Source organism: Phalacrocorax carbo, chromosome 5 (genome assembly GCF_963921805.1).
Source record: "Phalacrocorax carbo chromosome 5, bPhaCar2.1, whole genome shotgun sequence".
NCBI classification, from domain to species: Eukaryota; Metazoa; Chordata; class Aves; order Suliformes; family Phalacrocoracidae; genus Phalacrocorax; species Phalacrocorax carbo.
The window spans coordinates 20,074,332-20,095,020 of record NC_087517.1 but is presented as its reverse complement, the minus strand read 5'-3'; the positions used below and the strand labels follow the sequence as shown (position 1 = coordinate 20,095,020).

The following is a 20,689-nucleotide window of genomic DNA, read 5'->3' as shown; positions in this document are numbered from 1 at the left end:
ATAATAAAGATCAATGTGCAAAAGGAGGCAAAGAAAGATGACTCGAACCATTTTCCTGCTAATGGGTACAGCCAGATGCCAGAAACTGGCAAAAGTAGAACAGGCACATGGCTGCTCTTACCACCTAGCTGCTTGTGGTCTCAGAGCAGACTTATGTGGGCAGGATGGGAAGAATGGTGATACAAAATATGCTACATAGCCAAAAATTCCTCTTGGCACAGAGAATTATTGAGAAAGAGGCCAACCTATGCAAAACATCCAGAAATAACTGCAAGATATTGTGTACAGGCCAATGGTGGATTTTAATTAAAACAAACAAACAAAAGCCTTGACATTTAGAAGAGGCAGAAAGAGACCAATTAGCAACAAAAGAAGTCACCAAAAAAAGGTGGATTTTTTTACCAGTAAAAATATCTTTTTTAGTTCATGTCCCCTCCACCAGATTCTCTAGGAGGAAGTTAATTTTCCATCATCTTACTCTAGAACATACATCAACAGGTAAAGCAGGTGCTATGTTTTCATTGGATGACACACAAAATGGACAGTAATGGATACTGGTTCAGGAAAAAAAAAAAAAGGCAAAGAAACAAAATCCGTTCAAATCCAGCAACCAATTTAGAGAATAAAAATAGAGAGGGAACCAGCCATATAACAAGTGCAATACATCTCTGAAAAACAACCAAGATAAGCAACAGCTAATGACAAAAGACAAAAGATTTCAGATTGTATTAACAACTACTACCCAGAAGTACACAGATCATGAGAGATTTCTTTCCAGAGCTCCTTAGATTGAGTTATCTCATACTAGAATGTCTTTTCAACATGAGAGCAAATAAAAATGTCTGAGTCCAGTTGCAGGAGAGATGAACCAAAAGTGAACAGGAAACAAAAAGATTATAGTTATTTTCCTGACCCTAGAAAATAAAATAACTCTTCCATACTATCATTCTTCCTCTAATTGATTTATTAAGTGTTGACATCAAATTTATCAGGTGTATCTTCGAAAAACCTTTCCTTTTTCTAAAAGCATCTTTCCTGCTAGCTGCAGCCAACAGTTTTGAACAAGACCGCTTACGACAGCGCTCCTCATAGCTGAAATCTAGCACAGTGTTAGAAAAAAGCATTTCGCCCCGCACAAACAGTGCATTCTGTTTTCAAAGGCTCTAATAGAAAAGAGGGATTCTCATCCGTTAAAGGGCTGAGGGCCCTCTGAACAAATTAAAGACCGATGGAAGGCAACTGACATTTGCTAGGTTGAGCTCAGAGACACATATAGTTTCAGATAGGCAGAAAATTAAAAATTTACCAGCTGAATACTGACAGATATTTTAAATAGTGTTTGTAAGCTGATTGGGGCAGGGATCCTGTATTTTTTTATGTGCCACTGCTAGGTTCTGACTCAGCATTGGGCTTGGCAGATGATGATAATAATAGATTATTAAAAGAAATATGGTATGTTGCCAGTAGTTTGATGACCACATCTGAGTACAAATAGAATTTTTTGTAGTCTGGTGCTTAAAAGCTCCTATCTCATATGCAGCAAAAAGCTGAATAGGCAGTAATGTGAAAAGTGAAGATACTGGCTTCACAATAACACTGTAAAAATCCTTACAGCTGATCCTTTTGTTCCCTTTATTCTTCCTTGCAAGAACTTATCATTGGTTCTCTATGGCAGTCTGACCAGTGTTTGTATAATCAAATAGCTAAATTGTGGAAAATCCTAGCATGCACCAAATCTGTAAAGAACTACTAAATCACAGCCAACTGATTTTCCCTTTTTTTCTGTTTCATTGCTTTTGTGTTTTGCCACAATTCTATTTTTCAGTATATGCCATTTCACTAGTAAAACAAAGGAAGTCTGTATTCATATATAACTCTTTCCTTTTGGTGAAAAAAAATCCCAAAACATTTTTATATCTTTTTGTTTAAACTTCTAACCAAATTTATTTAATACTATATCTGTCCCATCTTTACGTTCAGAGAGGTGAGGAAATTTCTTCTGTAAGCACTTTTCCCATGACTGGGCAACATCCTCTTTCCCAGTGAGGATGTATTTGTACAATGTGCAGTTAAAGTGAGACTTACAGAAAGTGATTTCTGCTATAGATGTCCATTCATCATCCATTCACTCTTTCTAAATTTTGTCTCATTTCCAGATATGAGAATTCTATCTGTTCTTACTTTAAGTCTTTTCTGATAAGCTTGTTTGCTTTCTATGTTGCCTTTACTTAGATCATGTAAATTTTTTTACAATTTCAGAAATTAACTTCTATACTCAAAGATAAAAACACTTAATAACTTTACCCCATCTCACTATATCTGTGAAATGCTTGAAGACATAGATACCTGCTTTTTAAGTGAAAGGATATTTGTTTAGCATATTAAAGTGTTAAGATCAAAGTTTTGAGCTACATAAGCTCTAAAAATTGTTTTTACTCCTACTGGAACATTCTTATGGACTGTTCTTTATCACATCTGATAAGACACTAACATTTGCTTGATTGTCACTATGACGATCAAAAATTATTCCCAAAAGTGTTGTTCATAAATTTTCATTAATCTAATAATTTGACAAAGTTGTATAAAATTTTCAACTCCAACTGAAATAATGCATAAATAATTGATATTTAGCAAGATGCTTTTAGGAAAATAGAATTCACTCCTGTTAGACTCACTGTAAAAGAAAAAAAGAGCTTTCTGTAGGTTGTCTACAAAGAACTACATTAAGAGATGTGATTTTATATCAGTTCAGCAAAAACCTGTGTGAATAGTACTGAATTATCATTTAAATTTGTCTCTAGTAATAGTTTTTAAGCAAAATAAGGTAAGAATTTCTGTAGTGTGTTGTACAACCTTCATTACACTCTTTATTATAAATTGTTAAGCTACTATAACTTCTGTATATAAATATGGCTTATTAAAACATCTGTTGAGGAAAGGGAATGTAAATGTCCAATTTTATTCCCAAATGTGTCAAACATTCCAATATGGCATGTTCATCCACTCCACCAATTTGATGAGGAATTTTTACAGAAATTTAAGGAACTGGTGACATAAATTAATATTTGCTCCTGGCACCTGATTCTGTTCTTCAAAGCTGTCAAATATTTTGCATCTGTAATGCTAATAACTGCAAAATATCAAAATCAACCATGACACAGAATGAACACAGAGAAAATCAGAAGCCATTTCACACTGACAGAAAGTCATAGATTTGAGGATATTGACTTTCATATGAAGAATGTAACTATAATTTTTCTACTCAAAGTAGACCAAACTTTAGTTCTGAATTGTCTTAATCTTCTGCCCCACCTAGAGCATGCTGCTTTTTTACTAACCTATAAGTGCTTTTTCTAACATTTACTCCAGTCCTTTCTAAAGCAAAACTCCTATTAATATGTAGGCTAAAATAGCTAAAGTCAGCGGAGGTAATTTTGTCACAAGTTTTATTCATTTAACTTCTAAACATTTTGACTGGCTAGAAGTACTAACCTATAAGCTAATATTGGTTCCAAACAGTGTTCATTACCTCATGGGAGAAAGCCCAGAAAGTTATTTGATTAAGGACATAATTGCATTCTGCCGAAGAGGGATATTTGAGGGTTGTCTTATAATTTTATCACTTCAAAATCTATAAGCCTATTAAAGACACCCTGGAATAATTTCTTGGGTTTCTTCCTCTAAAGGAAATGAGAGGATCTCTTATGCATCCAATAAATGCATACTTTTTGGATAAGATTCAAAGAAATTCAACAGGCTAATAATATTCTTAAAACAGCCGAAACCATAATCAGAAAACCTTTGAAGCAAAGAGATCTGTCAAGGCACTTACAATTCACCAAGTTTGGCTCTATCCTGGTCGTAGCAGTGGAGTTACATCTCAGGAGTAGAGATCACTGCATCCACTGAGATTACAAATAAAACAAACACAACTGAAATTCAAATCGGGCCTTTCCTGTAAGTCAAAATGTTAACTCAAAAATGGTATTTTTTTTCCTCTGTGTAGAGCACTTCACTATGTAAATAAGCACAGCAGTTGAGTAAGAGGCAAGCATATATTTTTTTCTAAACATATCTGGACAATAACATTGTCATGAAAAATTGTATACTCTTTGATGCATACAAGTTTGCTGCATAGAACATGGCACATATAAGCAACAGTAACCCCCGACTTTGCCCAAAACATAATAAGAAATTTGTCCAGGGTCTTATTTTTAGCTGTACCACTGGGAGCAAATTCATCATAAGTCAGGGCTAGTCAAGAAAAATTGTTTCCAGGAGGACAAAGGTTTCTATCTAGCCAACCAGCAGCATAGCTCTGACAACCCCAGTGTCAATATGTGTATTTGTCTCCAAGGTAAATTACAGTGAATGTTAGGTGAACTGAGGCAGTGTTGAACTCTTAGCAAAGGAATATAGCTGAACAGCAATCAACAGTAAAAGACAGAAGGACTTCTGGTACTTTCACCTTCAGTGCTCCACAAATACCTAACTGCCTAATTAACAGAACAGCCATTAAGATAAATAAATTCTATTAGTCTTCTTTTACAGGCAGAGAAATACATGTGGGGTGGCTATATTGTGTTTCCTCACAACAGCTACTGTTGGGGCTTAGATCAGAAAGGAAGCCTCCCTGGATTCTAGCCACTGTAATTAGCTCTTCAAATATTCAATTAAAAAAAAAGGCAATCTTTGCTTAAAGAGACTACAAACCCAAAAGAGGGAATGACATAGCTTTCAGTAGTTTTCAGCAGAGGTGACTTGCGCACACTGGACAGGAAAAGGAATGCAAGTTGACAATACACTGGCTGTGCAGACACCCTGCAAATTTCCCTTTTGCTATTTAAATAAATACATAGTAAGTATGAGAAGTGAATATGAAAAGGATTCTTGGACTGAACTAAATCCAGAAGGTTTCTTCCAGTCCTATATTTTCATTCATTTTTAACAGGTCTCCTATCTATTTGTTCTTTTCAGGACATTTAAAACAGGTGGGTTCTGTGAGGTAACTTGAAGGCTAGGAAAATAATTTTACAAAGCCATCCCACATTGTAATACAAACCCTCAGGAAAGTATAAAGGCAGTGAGTTTTGTATCATTCTCTGATGGAAGAGAGAGACATATGTCTCTATTATGAATAATAAAAGCTAGCACAGAGAACTCAACACATCTGTGCACTTGTTAAATCGAAATAGAGATTTTAACCTTGAAGAGGGAGAATTCAAAACTATCAGGGTATCTAAAGCTTTCACAAAGAGGACTCCATTAGCAGAAAAAAAAATATTTAAATGGGTTTGAGAAGCTTTCAGATGGACACTTGTCATAAGCAATATGTTTTGTTATGTGTATTATTCAACATGGAGTAGGCAAACAAAATAGATCTATAGTTAAAACCAGGGGGTTTAGCACCACTATGCCTTTTTCTCAGGCATAGAAACCTATCATTATTACTTGACTATATTAAGGAGCATGGCACCCAGGCAAGTTGGGCATTTCAAAGTCCTGAAAGCAATTGCCAAAGACACATAGTCTGGGGAGTTCTTCCATGAAGACATGAAATGTGAGCCATGCCACGAACGTGAAACTTCTCTAAGGTCATGCTCTGAACAAGTGTCAGTGAATAAAGCCTATTCTTCCTAAAGAGATTATGAATTCTTCAACTTTTCAGTAAGTTTCTTCCAATCAAAAGTGGTATTTCCTAGCAAAGAAATTATCACTAAGAAATTAGGAGAGGTTCCATTTCATGAGAAATAGCACATTAGTCTGGATACATCTACTTTAGTTTTCTGTCTGAAACATTAGCCAACTTTAAAACTTGGTAATTGGAAATATATATTGATCTATGCAACAAACTTAGTAATTATCAAAGTACTTCTTAATGGAATAGTACTTAAATTTTCCAAATAAAAAGCAATGTACTTTTAGAAGAATTCTTCTGCAGATTACATATATTGTATATGAATTCAAACTACCTGAATTTGCTTCTAAAATGTGTGGAAATTTGATATTCTACCTTCTTTTCTTAATAGTCTGTTTATTTTTTGAACCTCTTTCTTTTTAAGCTAAAGCTTTTTTGTAAATCTAGTTTAATTGTATTTCAGATGGTAACAACCTTTCCAGTGGCTCTTCTTCAGGTAAATCTATCTCCTAAAATTCTATCTACAAAAGTCCTTTTATTGCTTTGTTCTGGTTCCATTATTTCAAGATCTCATTATATTTTATATAATTCTAGAAGAGTGCAAGTCAAAATATGGCTCTTGCTCCCACATCTGAATACTTATTTCTGCAAAACTATAGATATAACAGCTAAACTATTAAATTTAGTCTAATTATATGACATATAAAATCCAAATGTAGTGATACTTTTCAGCTTATTATCACTGAAAGTTCTTGTATGCAGAGCATAAAAAATTTCCATCAATATATGAGACAAAACACACTGCAGAATTTTTTAGCAGTATATAAATTCAGCATTAAAACACAAAGAGAACTTCTTCAGGCTTCCTGTATCAGACAAAATATTTTTTCTTTTATGAAGTCTGGCAACCAAGGGGATGAAGGGGATGAAGGGTTGAGAATTTCTTGATAACGTGATTTAATTGATGGAATTAATCTTTTTTTCCAGCTACCAAAACAACCCACCATATACTTAGCCAGACAGCAAAACATTGTGCTAGCTGATGAATTCTTTGCATGTAAAATTTGTTGTGATGCTTGCTATTTTTCCTCATTGCAGTTATTTACTTTTTTCTTCTTTTCCACTTTTAATTATGTCTAAGGACTAAAAACACAAGAAGTAAAATCTCTTTCTGTGAGAACAAAAAATTCTTTTTCTTACGGGTTTTTCACAAAAACACTGTAACTTCTATAGTTTTAACATAATGAATAAGATTAATAATGAATAAGATCTAATAAAATGACATCTCTATCAACAAATGGGAAAACCAGACAGGTAAATGTACAGGTTCTTATTCTGCCTTTTGAGGGAGACCCTGAGAACATTGTTCAGACTACATTCACTCATCAGCCACACACAGCATACCCCTACGTGTAGCCAAAGACTTCATTCCCTTCCTTTCATGTTTTGACAGGCTACCTCAGAGGCCTGTATGGAGACAGGAGGATCTGGAACCATATTAAGCATATTATTCTCTTAGTCATTCTCAATGTCACTTTTTAGGAGAAGTATAGTCTGAAGACAAAAATGTGCCATCACCAGCACAGAGAAAAAATAAATTTCTCACAAGGGAACATAAAGAAGTTTGCTGTTACTAATACTGATAAAGCTCACGTGCAACCTTAAACTTTAGAGAAAGCTAAAAGAAGAATTGAAGTGCCAAAATTAAAGTAGACCATACCAGAGAGTAAAACAACTGTGTGTATGCAGTATCTGAGAATTATAAAGTTAAGCTTCTAAAGTTAATAATTGGATATGCCTTCCTTTTCCTGCCTGAAAAGAAATTAAGATCATTTAATGAGCAGAGCAAGAAAATGATCCACTTCTGTATGCTTCTCTACATTTGGGGTAAAAGAACTGAAAAAAAACCCATAATTGGCTCTTCCTGTAATTCCCTGTCCTAAGGCCTTCTGAGCCCAGACCAAAAATAAGGCAGCATCACATGCCTCAGTGTTTGCATAGAGTACATTCAAGTATTTGCTGCTATTTTAGACTGTCAGTGTTTAGGGATTCCACCTCTCAAAAGTGATTGTTTCCTTCAGTCTGTTGCATGAGCTGTTCGATGGTATTTCCAAGCCTTTGAGTAGCAATTCAATAATTGCCAGTGTCTGTATTTCTGATAACCTAGATCCTAAAAATTTCTTGACAGTGGGCATTCAATTATCAGAAAATCTTTCAGCAAAGAGCTGACTTGTGCTCCTCTCATGAAAGTAATTTTGCTCATTGTTTGGGGAAGTTTCAGAACAGAAGTATTGTTGAATTAACCCATGCTCTGGAGGATAGTCTGTCATAATTGACCTACCTTACCTGCCCTCGTCCAGGAAATCTCTTTCTGATTAGAATAGATGGAGTTTTGTGGATATATATGTTGTATTCTTTAATGTTATATACTGAAAAAGTAATATATGTTTAAGATTATAGCCAGACCAGTCATCCACTATGATAAAACTATGCAGGACTTGATTTTCTTCAACACTCTACCACAGCTAACCAGTTGTACCGGAACATGGGCAGCTCAGAGTTTGGTTTAGCTCTCAGCTGAGGACAGGTGGTACCTCATTCCAGGAAAGAGTTGGGACAGTTTCTACACCTCACTTAATTTATCTTGGGCAAACTTTTTGTGCATTGGAGTTCCTTTGATTTGATTTTGGATAGTCTAAATCTAGAGAAGTTTGAGAGTCTAATAGACTAAATCTAGCTCCCAGCTAGAGAGCCTGAGCCCAGCTACAAATTCTTTTCTCGTTGGTTGACTTATCTGAAAGCAGCTTCAGATACTGGTTTCTGCATAACTACTTCTCTGCATCACCATGAAAGTAACAATGCTACTAGAGATGCTACAAAAACTGGCTGGGCAATTCTTTCAGGAGCTATCATGACCTCCCAGCCGCTATCTCTTACAGCTACCCTTCTGCAGTGCTCAGGATAGGAAAGACTTGGCCGCTGTGTCTAGTATGTAAGTACACACTTTCATGACTAGAAGTTTGAGGAGTACCTTCACTTTAGCAAGGCAATATTCAGGCCAAACACCATTTCCCACCCTTGTTACAGAATGCTTGCAAAAAACAGGGGAATAACTTGACACGCAGGTGTATTGGGTTACTAAAGAAATACTTATTCAGATACATTTTTGCCAGAATACCCCATTTTCAAAGTGATATTTATATTGATGGAGCAGGAAATTTGCAACCATGTTCATAACTGTTAATAAGGTCTTTCTGGAACTGATTTTCATTCTTCTTTTCCCCACCATAGAATTCTATACGATGGTATTCAGTGTTTAAGAATTGCAATTTTCCATTAATATTAACATTTGCCATTTCAGTATTTATGGAAAAGCAAGGCTATTCCTTCTCCAGATAGGCTTTTTGCCGATTTTTTTTTTCCCCACAAAACTATTAACCAAAACATTTTTTTTCCATGCCTTCTAAAATCTTCTCCTTTGATTTCCCAAAATATGAGACAGAAGTTTAAAAAAAAAAAAAAAAAAAGCTTTCAGAAGGCAAGAAAAGTCGATTTGAATTTGGGACTTTGGAGATAACTACATCTGCGAACAGTTTAGAAGTGTCCTTTCTTATCTGCAGTATATTTTTGGATCGAGTTCTACTATTTAGAAACTCTAAGGGTTATCTGAGATGGCGCAGAGAATAAATTAACTCATTTGCAAATTACTTATTCAGTGAAGCAAGGTTTGAAAGGAGGAGGTGGAATGTAAGCCTGGAATTGTGACTCAGACTCAACTGCTTTCCTCAATTGCTCTTAGCAAGCCACAATTATACAAATCTCTGACTCAGCATTAAGAAGAACTTGGCAATCTGGTATTCAACTTCAATAAAACATAAGGATTTTAATGTAACATTATCTATATATTTATAGTAAATAGCTAGTTGCATCTCCAAAATGTTTTAGTATTGTAAGCCGAGATAAATCTGCTCTGACATCATACCTATACAAAGCAGGGGTTGTCCACTTTCAAACAACATTTTACCCAATAAACAGTATGCCAGGAAAGCTTATACTGGCCCTTTCAGTCTATACCAGGACAGCGGGACTGAGGCCATGAATTTTGCTTCATGACAAACAGTATTGTTACTGAGCTGAGCAAGGAAGTATAATGTAAACTAGACAAATTCTGAATGGGCCTCCTGATGGCTTTAGCTTCAGTACTGCAGGAGAGAGCTGAATGTCCAACACAGCATACAGCTCTTTATCTATATGCTGATGAAGAATAACAATACTCCTCCTCTAAAGAATATTCAAACTAAAAAGCAGCAAATAAGGCTTTTAACTTTGAGACCATTTATTACAGTTTATAGAAGAACAGCAAAAGGCTACTCATTTAAGTTTTCTATTCCATGTCCAAGAGTCTTAGCAAGACACAAAATTCTCACTGAGTGTTCTTTCCAGCTGAACTGCAGCTAGACAGCTAAATCAGTAATGAAGTATAACATGGTCATATTAACTTGGTGAAGCAGAAAAGACCATCTGCACTACCATGAATATGCCTAAAATAGAGTCCCAGCAAAAAGTCTTTAGCAGTGTCCAATGCCAGAAAACCTTATGAATGGTATTTTTAAGACCTTCATTGTAATTGATGAAAAAAAGAATTACAGTATTTGTTTCATTTCTGATGCAATAAACATTCAAAATTGATTTATGAACTGCTTTACAACTGAATTCTATGTGCATTTAAAAATAATAAAATAATTTTTTATGTACTTCACTAATTTGAACTGTAAGCAATTTGCTCAAGTATACTTAGTAAGTTAGAAGAAATATGCATGTTCCCAAGGAGCACTCTGCTGAATATCACTGTGCAGATTGAAAACTGGCACTCTAGCTGCTGTCTAAAACATGCATGACTGTTTTATATAATAGAGATGTCTGTCTACTGTACTGTTGTGTGTGTATATGCATTAGAGTAATAGATTCAATGCTAAATATTTGGAATTCAACAAGCTTTTTCAGAAATTGTCATGAGGAAAAAAAGGAAGACTGTTACATGTATTTATATTTTGAAGTAGGGGGAAAAAAGGTGGAAATAAATGGCCAGATTTCTAAATACTGAGATGTTATCAGTAGAGTCTCACGGGTTCTTTATTATTGAATAAATTTTCAATTACTTGGATAAAAAAGGTGCAAACAGCGAGGTGAGAATGTTTGCGGATGTCACAGAATTATTCAGAATACGGTATGAGATTTACAGACATATCCTATGACATTGAGTGGCCACGTGATAAAACAGCAAACAAATTTTTTTACAGACATAATAGAGACTAAATTACCTGTTATGAATCAAGAAAGAAATCTCTCAGCTGTTGTGAAAATATCTTAAATTAGCACAGGCTAGGAAGATAACTCAAAAAGGCAATCAAATAATAGGAATTATAAAGAAAGGAACTGAGATCAAAACAAAAAGCCATTATGTCACTGCATTGATCTCTGAGTCTGGGAGTAGCTCAGGCCACTGTCAAAAGTGATTACGTTAGAAATGAAAAGGAACTGAGAAGAGTGAGAATGATGATCAGAGGTACACAATACAGTTACACTAGCATTCTTCAGTGTGGAAAAAAGGTGTACAAAGAGGAATGTGACAGATGTATGAAAAGCTATAAACATTATTGAGACTATAAAAAGGGAGAAATCATTAGCTATTTTTCATATAATAGGAACTAGAACCCTCCCCAAGGCAACAGGTTTATAGCAAGCAAGGGGAAGTACTTTTTCACAAAAGTATGCTAAAATTATGAAACTGTTTCCTATAGGATGCTTTGCAGATCAAAGTACAACTGTGCTTCAACAGCACTGAGACAAATTCATGGAAGAAACATGCACCAAACATTCATTTTGTGGTTTGAACACAGACTGTGGCTCAGAAAGTTTCTGAACTGCAGATAGCCAGAAACTGAGTAAATTTACTGGGACAAATAACACAATGTAGTGGTTCTTAAACTCCTTCTCCATGTGTCCACTACTGCAAAATATCAGAGGTCTAACAGTGTGCTAGATGGACCTCTGGCATTGTCTAGCATAGCAGCTTTAGCTCTTACACAGGTTATCCTTTAAAAAGGGCAGGGCACTCTCACTTTCATTCATTTAGAATTCAAAATAAATTCAGTACTAAATACACAGGACATTCATTTTAAAACATTAAATGATAGCTCTGCTATCAATTGCTCTCCACTTACTGTTGTGCATAGGCATCAATGAAAGACTATTTCAAAACATTTCAGTATGCAATGATAAATATTAATGAACATTAACTAGCTACATACAATGGTGATTAAAACTGACTGAAAAAAATGTGAAATCTTATCCCAGCTAGAATTTCTTATACCAGTAAGAGAGAATAACAAGTCATTTCAAGGCGTGCTCTGAGAGATCATTTTGCTATTGATTCACTGTGGAAAACACTCATGTAGCAAAGTGATAAGTGACAAGAAGCTATTAGATAAGGCAGACCATTTATGTAATGACATCTCCTCATTTAAGTTACTTCAGTTATTTTCTTTTGTTAATTTTTTTTAGCATTTCTTTTTCTAAACTGTTTACTATACTTTCTGTACATCAGAAGTCTCTGTGCCTTCATCTGTGAGTTGTATTAGACAATACCATAAAATATTTGCTATCTGGGTTTGGGTTTTTTAGAGTGACAGCCTGTAGATTTCACGGTTCTTCCCCAATATTTTCTTTATTCGCATAATATTTTACACTTCCTCTCATCTACTGATACTTCTTACAATTTGTTACTTTTCCACACACTCAGAATAGCCTTCCCTGCCATTCAATAGACCGAGCCCAACTATGACCACACCCATGCAAATGTACAAAAGATAATTGCATTGTACAAGTGCAACTGAGGCTTCAGAGCTGTGTAGCTATTTTTTCCTCCTGCATGTTCCTTTACTTTTCATTTTAAATTCATTCAAAATAAGTGTTTCATTTAATCTTAAAAAGTAAGTATTGGAAAGGATTGTGAAAAAATTGATACACAACTTATTCTTCTTTCCTGAAGGATTAGCACTGGTATCTTCCTGTTTAATTTGTAGCCATTAAATCGATAAAATAGGAGTACACTTTTAAGGACATGGATTTCCACTGATAATAGAATCCACAAACACCTATCTCAGGCTAACAGCTACCAAACAAAGTTGCGTGAAGTGTTCTAGCAGTCTTTTATAGATGTATAGGTTTTTAATTTAGAAAGGACCATCAGAACAGATAACCTTATCTCTTCTAAAACAGACTGTAGAATCAATGCTACTATCCAGCCAGCAATGTGCCCTTGTGGCCAGGAAGGCCAAAAGTATCCTGGGGTGCATTAAAAGGAGTGTGGTCCGCAGGTCAAGGGAAGTTATCCTCCCCCCCTACTCCACCCTAGTGAGGCCACACCTGGAGTACAGTGCCCAGCTCTGGGCTCCCCAGTTCCAGAAAAACAGGGAACTACTGGAGACAGTCCAGTGGAGAGCTACAAGGATGACCAAGGGAGATGCTCCAGTCCCTATAAGGAAAGGCTGAGAAACCTGGGTTTGTTCAGCCTGGAGAAGACTGAGGGGGATCTCATCAATACTTATAAATATCTGAAGGGTGTGTGTCAGACTCTTTTCAGTGGTGCCTGATGACAGGACAAGGGGCAATGAGCACAAACTGGAACACATGAAGTTCCACCTGAATATGAGAAAAACCTTCTTTACTGTCAGGGTAACAGAGCAGTGGAACAGGCTTCCCAGAGAGGTTATGGAGTCGCCATTGCTGGAAATATTCAAAACCTGCCTGGACATGGTCCTGTGACCCCTGCTCTTGGTGTGCCTTCTCAAGCAGGGGGGTTGGATGAGATGATCTCCAGAGGTCCCTTCCAACCCCTACCGTTCTGTGATTCTGTCATCCCTATTCTGAGCTCAATAACTTAGGTGGTCTGACTGAAGTACTAAATTCTTTAACATCAAGACTATAACAAACTCACAGCTATATATTTCCATATTTGCACATTCCATTGCTAAGCCTTGTAATTTATTACGAATAGGTCAGTTATAGTAGTTATTATTATGCACTCTGTGTGTGAAAAAAAGCAGATCTTCATGACATAAAACTAATATGTAACATTTTCTTCTTTTGCATGTATTTACTGTAGGCAGACTTTTTGGGTTCCGGTTACCTGGATTGAGACTTTTAACATACAGAAAGCAGTCCTTACCACAGGAAGACCCTGATGCAGTGATAGTCGATTCATCTAAGCACAGCGATGATTCAGTGGCTATGAAGCACTTTAAATCACCTACGAAAGAAAGCTGTAGTCCTTCAGAAGTGGATGATACAAAAGCACTGATTCAACCAAGTAAATGTTCACCTTTGGTTAATATATCAGGACCTCTTGACCATTCATCACCTAAACAGCAATGGGATAGACTTTACCCTGACATGATACAGACAAGCAATCCACTAACCCACTCCAGATCAAAGGAAAGCATTTGTAGTATACGAAGAGCATCTTCAGTACATGACATAGAAGGCTTTAACGTCCATCCCAAGAACATTTTTAGGGACCGTCACGCAAGCGAAGGTATGGTAGAAAGTCAACCAGTATTCTCTGTTGTACTAAGAAAGGAATTATTGCAATTTTTCATAGTAATTATCATCACTTTGTATGCAAAACTAAATATAATCAGCTGTATACATTAAAAGGCACACCAAAAATATTAAGGGCCCAACTGTGCCAGGCTTATTTACACTAAATACTACTTTTCATGTCTAAGCAGACCAATGAAATCGTGGGGTTGCTCTTAGAATACCATCTGCCTTCTGTATAGGGATATAACAAAATTGGGCCCAACATTTCTAAAGCTAATATTGGTATTTTGGGGTAAAAAAAATCAGGTGATCAAGTCAAAAATGCACATACAGTTCTGTCCTGTACTCTCATATATTAGATTGTCTTTAATTGTATGAAATCCTACTTCAGAGACTGATCAGTTTCTTTTTCTTAAATCTGTAATGTGTACATTGTATATTCACTGATCCAACACTGAGACATGCTTTTTCTGCCACATTGGAGAAAATACCCTCAGCAACTCCATTGAAATGCTTTGTGAAATGATGAAATGCTTAGTGTAAAACTCATGTGTGATTTTCTCTTTGTGTTAGTGTACTCTCACAACCAGCAAAATTTAGAAAGATGTTTTCTCTGCCTTCTTTTTCTACTGCCTCTCCTGATTACACAAAGTCATGGAGTGTGGTCCATGAGTTCTTGTCGGAGACAGGGAGTTTGAGAAACTTGGGAAACAGCTTAGCAAGCAGGTATTTGAAAGCCCTGTGAATGGAGAGGCACCTTTGAAACTCAATTTTGCAGAAGAGTGCCACATATACAATGCTTTTGCAGCTACTCATGGTCTAATGACTAAAATTGCATACTTTCTGCATAAGCCAGATGACAAGGAATGTATGTGGAATATTTTAAGATTTCAGAAACATGTGTCATGGAAGACTGTGCACAGATTCATAAATTAGCAAGAAAATTAATTTTAATTTTCAATGATTGCCTGTTTTTCTCCTATTCATTGACCACAAGTGTAAAATTCCTTTAAGCTACCCTGCCCTTTGTAAGGTCCACATCAAGGGGCCTTTGCTTCTGTACATCTGCTAAAATATAAGTCCAAATGCTCTTCTGCTACCCAGATTAACTTGTAGAACAGCAGAACTAATTGTTCCTTCCAGTTACTCTTCCTGGATTTAATACAACAGGTAAATGCTTCTTTTCTCATTTCTGTTTCTTTTGGACTCTGATTTATTTCAGTTCAAGTGAACCTGAAAATTCTATTAAATCCAACGTATACCATACCTTTTTGCTCTATTTCATGTTCACATTCAAGCCAAAATTTCAAGATCAGGATGTAGAGGCAAAAATCTCCAAGGTTGAACCTTGGCATGTCTTTTTGGACTACTGCATAAGCTTCATTTTGGTTTCAACTTCCCCAGATATTTAAACTAACCTTTCAAATAAAACACATTTAAAGGTATCTGTTTTGTCAATTGCTATTTTCAGAACTTATTATCATTAAAGTACTTCCCACTTGGTCATTCTTCGTACAGTTATACGATGACAAAGCGTAAAAATCAGTTCAAATATTAAGTCTCTTCGTTATGGTGGTACAAAGCTCATGCAGAAATTGCCACATAATTTAATACTTGCTGTGTGGAGAAGCAAAAATTTCTAGCTCCATTTCACTAAATAATATTTTTCAAATATTAAATACTAAGGAAAATAAACATTATAAGGAGTCAATAATCCATCTGAATTCTTATGGCCTCTCATATGATGTGATCATTTACAGTGTAAACAGACAAAACCCTGTCACTGTGATTTCACTTTGCATAAGCTACAACATAGTACAGAATCTGGCCCTAAGTTTAGGTCATACATGTGTGTTCTAAAAAAGTACAGCAGAACAGAGGATGGCTGTTAGAATTGCATTAGAATTAGTAACCATCCTTGATGCCATCTGCTTCCAAGCATATTAGAATTTGGCACCTTATGCTGAAAAGATGTTTAAATTTAGCCAGCAAGTCCTGCTTGCTTTAATCAACAGTGAGCCATAAAACCCTATTGTTGCTATAAAATTATCCATGCAAGTTAGGCAACAAGAATCCAGTCTAAATCATCTTCTCTGGACTCACAGATTCTGAGCAGAAGCTGTAGATAGCATACTGGAGAATGTAAAGCCCTAAGTAAAAGTGAAATACAATAAGTAAAAGTAAACTACGGTCCCAAAAGGCTAAAATATGGGGCCTTTGATGTTTCAAAATGTATTACCAAAGGAACCACAAGGTTTAATATATTTCCCATTCCATTTTTATCTTGTTTATTGATCCAAATAATTCTGAATTTCCCTGAATCCACTGAAAAACACTACTCTGTCTGAAAATGCAATTCAGGATTCAGATTTAATTTTTTCCCAGCTTTTCCAGTTCAAATAATAGTAACTGAAGCAGCATAATAGAATTCTGACAGAAGAGAATAGTGTTATTTAGTTCAATACTAACTACAGTAATTCACCCACAGTCCACGGTCAATTTCTGGGGTTTTATTTTTAAGATAAGGCAATCGAGAATACAAATTATTTCATGTGTTAATTTATGTAGCCTAGTTGCCTATCACTCTAAAAGCTGTGGCCATTATATGCTGAAAGGTATTACAGTAAAAATGACAATTCAGGATTTAAAATTCATTTGAGCATACTCAATTGAATTCCATTCTAAATTTGTCTATTTGACAGCAAAAGCAGCAGGGCAGGAACTGCATCTTCCACCCTCTGCCCAAACTCCAGCCAAGCCCTTCCCACCTGAAACACCAGCAATCCAGATCTTGCAGGCGGGTACATGTTCACAGGGACTCTTTGGGAATTTTATTCTCTTCAGAAAGTGACCTCAGTAACATCCCTGCAGTCTTCTGATAAAACAGCAGGCTTTTGAGCCTAATTCAGCCTACCAAATCTGCATTGCTGCTACAGGCGTCTGGCACAGAGAGGTGTCAGGCTGAGAGGAACTAAATACTCTCCCACACCCGTGGTGCAGAGGGCCCAGCCTGATGTCCCGTGCTCCCCAGTTCTCAGGAAGCTGAGGAAAAGCCAGAAAGGCAGCAGGTGTGATGTGATGCCACAGACAAGGCTCAAGGTCACCTCTGATTCCCCTCACAGGAGAAGGGCACAGCCTTTCTCCAGAGCAGGGCTAATGCAAGTGCTCTGCAGGGACAGGGCTACTGCTGGGGCAGACGAGGGCACAGCCACCTCAGCCCTCAGAATCGGCCTGTCATTGTGGGACAACCACAGGTGAATATCAGCTTGATCCTGATGCACTTTGCAAGCTGCTAAGCTGGTCACGGTAGTTGGCAGCACAGAGGGGCAGGGCAGCATCCTTGTGCCTGGCCCCTCGTTCCTTGCCAGCCCCTGGAGCCCTCACCCACCCTCACCCCTGCTGGTGCTGCTGCAGCCAGGCAGAGGCACAGTGCGAAGGGAGGGCAGCCAGCAGGTTTTGTTGTACACCCACAAATAGGGGTGGCATCTACCTATCCACCTGCGTGGCTTCTTTAAAATAATAATTAATAGTATCAAGAACAACAACAATAATAATATTCTCCCTAAAGAGGTTTGATCTCATGAGAGGATTGAGGGCTGGGTATGCCTGTGAGCCCAGAGAGCTTTCCAACTTGTTACATTGCGGAAGGGCACCTAAGAGCTGAAGAAAGGTTTAAGGCACATCTTTCTCCTCAGTGTTTCTCTAGTATTTACTCAGAAAGGTGCTGCTCAGCCTGCTGCCATGGTAAAAACTTTTCCTTCTGTGAGTCCTGGGCAGGCGTGAGGCCTGGTGGTCTGTGCAGGGCCTCCTGTGCAGCCCCACACAGCCAGCCAGCCTGCGCCACCACCCACAGCTGTGGGTGCCTCAGCCTCACTTAATTACATGTGACTAATTACCACTTCATGGGTTAGCACTTTTGACCTCCAACCCAGCACTGGACTTGTGGAGAAACAATTTTGTCATGTTGCTGTTAAGGCAAGTTAGCTCAAGCCCATCCTACTACCCGCTGGTCTATGCCAAACAGTGTTGCAGATGTTCTCTCAGTTGGCAAAGTGACTTCATCTTGACTAAAAGTCTACATAATATAATCAAGGAAGTGCAAAAATACTTTAATTCAAACCACATACATACTTTGAAGCAATATTTTCTGCTTTTTCTGATGTAGATTTTAGTTGTCTTTTTTCTCTTTTTCTTCACTTTTATTATGCTGAAAACCAGACAATGGTCGCAATGTCAAAGGTAAAGTATACATCTAGACTGTACCTTCCAGTGTTTCAAACAGCCACACTTTTTGGCATGTTTCTTTGCCTGCTGTATGAAATGTTCAAATGCAACGTTCTCATGCTGACCTCTCTAGGGCCAGGTGCATTACTTAAATTATATTTGTCAAACATTTAGTTTTTCCCTTAACTATTGTCTCAAAGCACTAACTACCAATCCCTGGAAAAAGTGAAGGCATCGTTAACCTGTCATTTAACTTAATTATCTGTTAATTCAAAAAAGAAAGGGAGGGAGACAGAGCAAGTTATTTAACTCAGTGCTGTTGTCCTTAAGCAGGCAAAACTTCTGTTGAAGCTACCAGGAGTTTTACCTGTGAAAGCATGTACAATTGGGTGGGGCCACTAGCAAACAATTTATTTTTACAAGCTGCTTAGTTTTCAGTTAACTATCTCAAAACTAAAGTAACTGGTAATCAGGAGCCTTGTGGAAGTATCTTCACTTATTCCTCTTTTGTCTCCTTAAAACTAGTTTCACGTTCCTGGATGGCAGGGGGTATGGTTTCAAGCTTCCTGTAGTATTAAAATGTGCATGCATGAACTTCATTGCCAATTTCATGTCTAAATAATATTTAGTGCAGTTCCAAAATTGTTTCTATTCACCAGCACTGAGCTACATCTTTTAGGAGCAATTTGAACATAATTCTTAAGTGATTTCCTCAATTTCTAGAAAACAATTACTAAAATGTTCAGTTTAGTTGCAATATTTGTAGCTATGTCTGAAAAATGGTTTGTGACTTCATGCATGATGCAAAAAGTGTGTGTACCTGGTAAAGTCTTCTCTCTAAACTGCATGCAGTGCATGACCTAGGTTCTGTAAAGCCACTCATGGACTATGAAATCATTGCATTTGCTTCATGTGTATGCTGGCAAAATCTTGGGGGGAAAAAAAGTGTAGTCTCTGTACTGTAAAACAACCTTTATAAGTGCATTTACTGCTGGTGAAAGATGACAGCTCAGGAGAGTGAAATCATTTCTCAGCGCATTGTGAAGCAAGGGCAACGGAATCCTACCATAAAAATGGAAAGCTCAAACTTAACCTTAAAGAATCTCCTTTGTAGGGTAGACAGAAGCATGACATTCTCCCTGCTTATTCAGTTCTTGGCCACTCTGCTGAAACTGTCAGTCAGGGTGCCAATTAGTGTCAATTGTGACTGCAATTTGTTATGGCCCTCTTTTTCTGCTTCCTGGTATGAAAGCAGAGCAAAGGTCCATTAGCTGTCAAGTATCAGCTCACTTAAGCTGTTCGTGCCTTTCAGTTAATTACCATTATCAGTGAAGTACATATATACCTTTCACCACTTTCTAAAGCAAAAGAAGGTGGATAAAAAAAAAAGATTTTATTCTCATGTGCAGTTAACTTAAGTCTAATATCATGCACTAGGGCATCTTAGGTAGCGAAGGAGAGAGTAATTCCCTTTGGAACAGAATCAATAAAAGATTTAAACCCCAGAAAGCAAAACTTCAATGCAATTTAAGCATCTATAAAGTTACTACAAAGAAAAAAAATCTTATCTACTATCTAATCAAGGAATTGCCTAAACTCCCTTAGTGACCTCTTACCTTTGAGTTCTTTAGGTATCAAGGATCTTGTTCATCTGTCAAATGGCCCCAACTTGATACCCCATTCATGCCTAAGCCTACTCAATATTCAAAAACTATGAACTGTTACAACTATGTAGGGAGGTAGAGCTGAAAAACTGCAGTCTGACCATACATATATAGCACACGCCAGCTAGATTAGCCACTTCACTGATTTGTGAGGAGATTGTGAGCCCTGATTTATTCTGAAGACCACTTTTTAACAGACTCACATAGATGATGTGGAAGATAAATTTAGGTCCTACCTGGACCAAAAGGTGTTCAAACACAATATTCTAAGTCCTTGTTAGTGTCCTCAGTACCAGGCTTTTTAGCAGCCCTTATGGGAGAAAGAAGTGCTTTCTTCCTTTTTCCAGGTGAAGTTGTTCCACAAAGAATATCCTAGGTTCAATGGTCTAAGGAAAAAACAGACTGATTTTGTAGCTTAGTGGTTAGAGCACTCAGCAAGAAAATTTTGTTTATCTTACATCAGATGATCATTGGACAAAATATAGAAAGTCTTGAGAGCAGAACCACCAAACCGATATCTCCCAGGGGAGCACATGAACTGTTAGTCTAGAGCATCATG

The 20,689-nt window shown here is 37.0% G+C and overlaps 1 protein-coding gene across 1 annotated transcript in view; it reads left to right on the top strand.

The window, feature by feature from the left end:
• LOC104047568 (potassium voltage-gated channel subfamily H member 7) overlaps positions 1-20,689 on the top strand; it is a 157,683-nt gene that overhangs the window by 102,647 nt on the left and 34,347 nt on the right. The window contains exons 3-5 of the mRNA XM_064453239.1: positions 6,102-6,134; positions 13,806-14,342; positions 16,945-17,043. Of these exons, the coding sequence (XP_064309309.1) occupies positions 6,102-6,134; positions 13,806-14,342; positions 16,945-17,043 (669 nt within the window). The remainder of the gene's footprint in view (positions 1-6,101; positions 6,135-13,805; positions 14,343-16,944; positions 17,044-20,689) is intronic.